At 53.6% G+C, this 4,704-nt stretch overlaps 1 protein-coding gene across 4 annotated transcripts in view; it reads left to right on the top strand.

Moving 5' to 3' along the window:
• The window catches only part of CCM2 (CCM2 scaffolding protein), a 25,552-nt gene that overhangs the window by 11,749 nt on the left and 9,099 nt on the right, over positions 1–4,704 (top strand). For 3 of the 4 annotated variants that reach the window (XM_018574355.1, XM_018574356.1, XM_018574354.1), the window contains 3 exons: positions 1,741–1,877; positions 1,965–2,100; positions 4,537–4,594. In XM_018574355.1, coding sequence (XP_018429857.1) covers positions 1,741–1,877; positions 1,965–2,100; positions 4,537–4,594 — 331 coding nt within the window. The remainder of the gene's footprint in view (positions 1–1,740; positions 1,878–1,964; positions 2,101–4,536; positions 4,595–4,704) is intronic. The other variant, XM_018574357.1, reaches the window with a different exon arrangement.

Below are 4,704 nucleotides of genomic sequence, written 5' to 3'. Positions count from 1 at the left end.
CCATCCATCCATCACCCATCCATCCATCACCCATCCATCCATCACCCATCCATCCATCACCCATCCATCCATCACCCATCCATCCATCACTCATCCACCCATCCATCCATCCATCACCCATCCATCCTTCCATCACCCATCCATCCATCATCCATCCATCCCCCATCCATCCATCCATCCATCACCCATCCATCCATCATCCATCCATCACCCATCCATCCATCCATCACCCATCCATCCATCACCCATCCATCATCCATCCCCCATCCATCCATCCATCATCCATCCCCCATCCATCCATCCATCATCCATCCATCATCCCACCCACTGATGTATTCATAACAGACCTGCGTTCATATGTCTTTTATATCTGCCCGGAGTTCAGATTGAAGATTCCAAACTCTACTAAGGTACTCTACTAGACAGTTGTCTAGCTGTTGGAGTGTATGCAGGTCTGCCAAAGCGGGGGAGGGGGGGAGTTACAGGCAGTACTCCGGTATTTGGCCCGGGGCCATCGAGTATGCAGATCTCTACTCAAGACTTAGTCCTTGTTCACACCGAAAGCGCGTGCCTTCCAGAGCGGAAGCTGCTTGAACGCACCGCGATCGCTGAGAAACTTCCCCACGCGTTTTGGGGGTGGGCGTGGCGGTGCTCCCCCCCCCTCCCCCGCAGTGCGATCGAACGCGTGGCAAAACTTTTGCCTGGGTTCCGATCCACTGCAAACGCACAAAATAGGGCTTGTTCACACGACGTCCGGACCAGATCCGTGCGCGCATGCACCCAAAATGTTTTATGGGCTACAGTTCTCACGAGCGCGTTCCGGTCCGGACAGGAAAAATACTGCATGCCACATTTTGTCTGGTCCGGAAATGCACGAACGCGCCGAAAACGCCCTGCAGCTATCGTACCGACAGCCCCACTTTATTTTTTTTAACTGGAACGCGTCAAAAACGCATCAAACGCACTGCATGCATAGCACCGCGTCTCCAGATCTGGACCAGAGAATCGTGTGAACAAGCCCTTAGGCCAGGGGTAGCCAAACTCCGGCCCTCCAGCTGCGGGTGACACTACAAATCCCAGGATGCATCTCTCTCCGGGAGTCACGTTTGTGGCTGAGAGAATCTTGCAATGCCTCATGGGATTTGTAGTTCCACCGCACACCTGGAGGGCCGCAGTTTGGCTACCCCTGCCTTAGGCATTGGAACTCCCATGGCACTGGGAAGCGAGTCCTCCGCAGCAGGGAAGGGGCAGGGCAGCAGTTGAGTTCCCCGCCAGCGATTGACCACTTCTCAGGCTTTGAAGCAGGGCTTGTTAGGCAGAGTGGTCCCCAGCGGGCCCTGCCCTGAGAAGTCTGACATGTTTGGCACCTGTGGAGGTAAGTTCTCTGGGACTGCGAAACATTCCCGCACCCCGCCTGCCAATTTACTTTTTTCGTTGATGTTTCGGTGCTACAGTGCCGAATACAGCACCTCGGATACAGCAGCAGTTCAGAGCGGAGGTATGCAACTGGGGGGGGGGGGGGGGGAGGAGGGGGGGTGTCAGGTAGGCTGTACAGGGCCCCCTGATTTTGTTATGTCGGCCCTGAGCGTATCTGATGTTTCGGTGCTGCAGTGCCAACTGTCGGACCTCGGATACAGCAGCAGTTCAGAGCTGAGATATGCAACCCTAGGCTCCTCCTCTTCTCTATCATTAGACTTAATGGCTGTCTTGCTGCCCCGTCTTCTGTTTGTTGCTGTGTAGCGCCGGATCCCGGCATCTCTCCGTGTCAGAGCCTGTCTGCAGAGAGCGCCAAAGTCCTGACGTCCGGGTCCCTGTCGGAGTGCGGAAGCGGCCCCGTCGAGTCGTGCTGCCTGGTCATTCTGGCCGCGGAGAACAAGGTAAATGTCCGGCAATGTCCTCCCTGCTGTACGCAGACCCGGGTGGGAGAGGACGTCACCTCACCGACTTCCCCGCTGTCCACACAGGCCGCCGCAGAGGAGCTCTGCACTCTCCTGGGCCAGGTCTTCCAGATCGTCTACACCGAATCCACCATGGACTTCTTGGACCGGGCCATATTCGATGGAGCTTCTACACCCACCCGCCATCTGTCCTTACACAGCGGTATGGACAATTCAAGTCTTTTCTCCCTATATTTTGCTTGGGCGCAGTATATGGAAGAGACCCCCTAAGTCTGCCAGCCAACATAACGCACTGAATTGTTTTAGTGGTCACATGACCGCCGTGCTTATCCTGTACGCTGCATAGACGGGGCAGGTGGTGCTAAGCACGTCGTGTGTCCTGGTCACGATGCTTCCCTATATATAGATTTATTTATAGGTTGATCTCCTGCATTGCGGTCTCTCGTTGCTCATCACCACATGCCGTTGAATCTCCCTGCAGGAGCCGCTGTTAGTCAATTGCTCATGACCTCCCCAGCAGACGTGGCTGCCTGTTACATTGGTAGTGGAGTTCGGGAAAGGAGAGCGTGCACCATACAGTACATATGCTTGGCCTGCATTGGACTGGGCACATACACTATATTGCCAAAAGTATTGGGACGCCTTTACACGCACATGACCTCTAATGGCCTCCCAGTCTTGGTCCGTAGGGTTCAGTATTGGGTCGGCTCCGCCCTTTGCCGCTATAACAGCTCCGCCTCTTCTGGGAAGGCGTCCACAAGGTTTAGGAGTGTGTCTATGGGAATGTTGGACCATTTGTGAGGTCAGGTACTGATGTTGGGGGAGGGGCTGCCAGTAACACACGACCAGCCCTAGGGTGACAATGCTCACACTGTATTCTACCTAAGGAGGAGCAGCTGTGTCACCCTAGGATAGGAATTGTTTAAGAACCACAGAACACCTGAGGGGGTGTTCTGTAGTTCAAGGAAGTGAGCTAGGCAGAGGTAATGTCATTGTTTGAGATACACTATATTGCCGTTAGTTTTGGGACTCCGGCCTTTACACGCACATGAACTTTATTGGAATCCCAGTCTTGGTCCGTAGGGTTCAGTATTGGGTTGGCTCCGCCCTCTAATGGCCCCCCAGTCTTAGTCCGTAGGGTTCAGTATTGGGTTGGCTCCACCCTTTGCCGCTATAACAGCTCCGCCTCTTCTGGGAAGGCGTCCACAAGGTTTAGGGGTATGTCTATGGGAATGTTGGACCATTTGTGAGGTCAGGTACTGATGTTGGGGGAGGGGCTCGCAGTCTCCGCCTCTAATTCATCCCAAAGGTGTTCTATGGGGTTGAGGTCAGGACTCTGTGCGGCCAGTCACGTTCCTCCCCCCCCCTCCCCCATCCATGTCTTTATGGACCTTGCTTTGTACACTGGTGCGCAGTCATGTTGGAACAGGAAGGGACCGTTCCCAAACTCCTCCCACAAAGTTGGGAGCATGAAATTGTCCAAAATGTCTTCGTGTGCTGATGCCTTAAGGCCCCGTTCACATTGAGCGATTTATGCAGCGATATCACTCTATGTAGCTTCTCCAATACATTTCAATGGAGCAGTTCACATCTCGTCGCTCCTACATGACCCTTTTTTAGAGCGATTTTGAGCGATATTGCTCCTGATTGCATACAGCCAATAGGAAGAAGTCCCGCGATATCTCTCAAAGTCGCGCGATTTTCATGTCGCTCAATGTGAATGGGGCCTTAGAGTTCCCTTCACTGGAACTAAGGGGTGGAGCCCAACCCCTGAATCTCCCCTCCCCAAACTTTACACTTGGCACAATGCAGTCAGGCAAGTCCCGTTCCCCTGGCAACCGCCAAACCCAGACACGCCCAGACAGAGAAGCGTGATTGGTCACTCCAGAGAACACGCCTCCTCTTCTCTAGAGTCCAGTGTCGGCGTGCGTTACACCGCGGCATCCCACGCTTTGCATTGCACTTGGTGATGTGCGGCTTGGATGCAGCTGCTCGGCCATGGAAACCCATTCCATGAAGCTCTCTACGCACTGTTGTTGTGCCAATCTGAAGGCCGCATGGAGTTTGGAGGTCTGTAGCTATTGGCTCTGCAGACAGTTGGCGACTTCTGCGCACTGTGCGCTTCAGCATGCGCTGACCCCGCTCTGTCATGTGACGTGGCCGACCACTTCCTGGCTGAGTTGCTGTTGTTCCCAGTTGCTTCCACTTTGTTATAATCCCAGTAACAGGTGACCGCGGAATATTTAGTAGCCGGGAAATGTCACGGAACACCCGAATCCAATGATTTGGAGGGGGAGGGACCCAATACGTTTGGTAATATAGTGTATGTGCATAGGTGACACTGCTGAGAGCTGCCTATATATAGTGTTGTCACCCCTTACCGTAATGAAGATTAACCGGCAGCATCAACAACTGGTATTTACCAGCAGACCAAAGTATGTGTGTGTCTCAAAATCGGGTGTCCATAAAGTGTTGGATAGACCAAATGTAGATGGATGGAGGAGCCCTCCGCACACCTCGCAGCAGTCTGGTTCGTAGTCTGTTCCCTGGAACCTGTCGGTGGTATTGAGGGTTCCTCTGGGTAGAGGGGTTCAGGAAAGCTGATCTAAGGATTAACAAGCAACTTAATGTGTTTCAGATGATTCTTCCAGCAAGGTGGAGGTGAAGGAATCCTACGAGCTGGACGCTGGAGCTTTGTAAGTTTCCCTTAGGGATGTGGGATGTATGCTGTGACGTCTATACATAGTAATGTTGTCTGAGTCACCCCCTTTCCTCTGTGACCAGCCATCCCGGGGGGGGGGGGGGG

Source organism: Nanorana parkeri, unplaced genomic scaffold (assembly GCF_000935625.1).
Source record: "Nanorana parkeri isolate BGI_ZX_2015 unplaced genomic scaffold, ASM93562v1 scaffold2897, whole genome shotgun sequence".
In the NCBI taxonomy this organism is placed as follows: domain Eukaryota; kingdom Metazoa; phylum Chordata; class Amphibia; order Anura; family Dicroglossidae; genus Nanorana; species Nanorana parkeri.
Note: the sequence above shows the minus strand (reverse complement) of the source record. Positions and strands in the feature narration are given on the sequence as shown.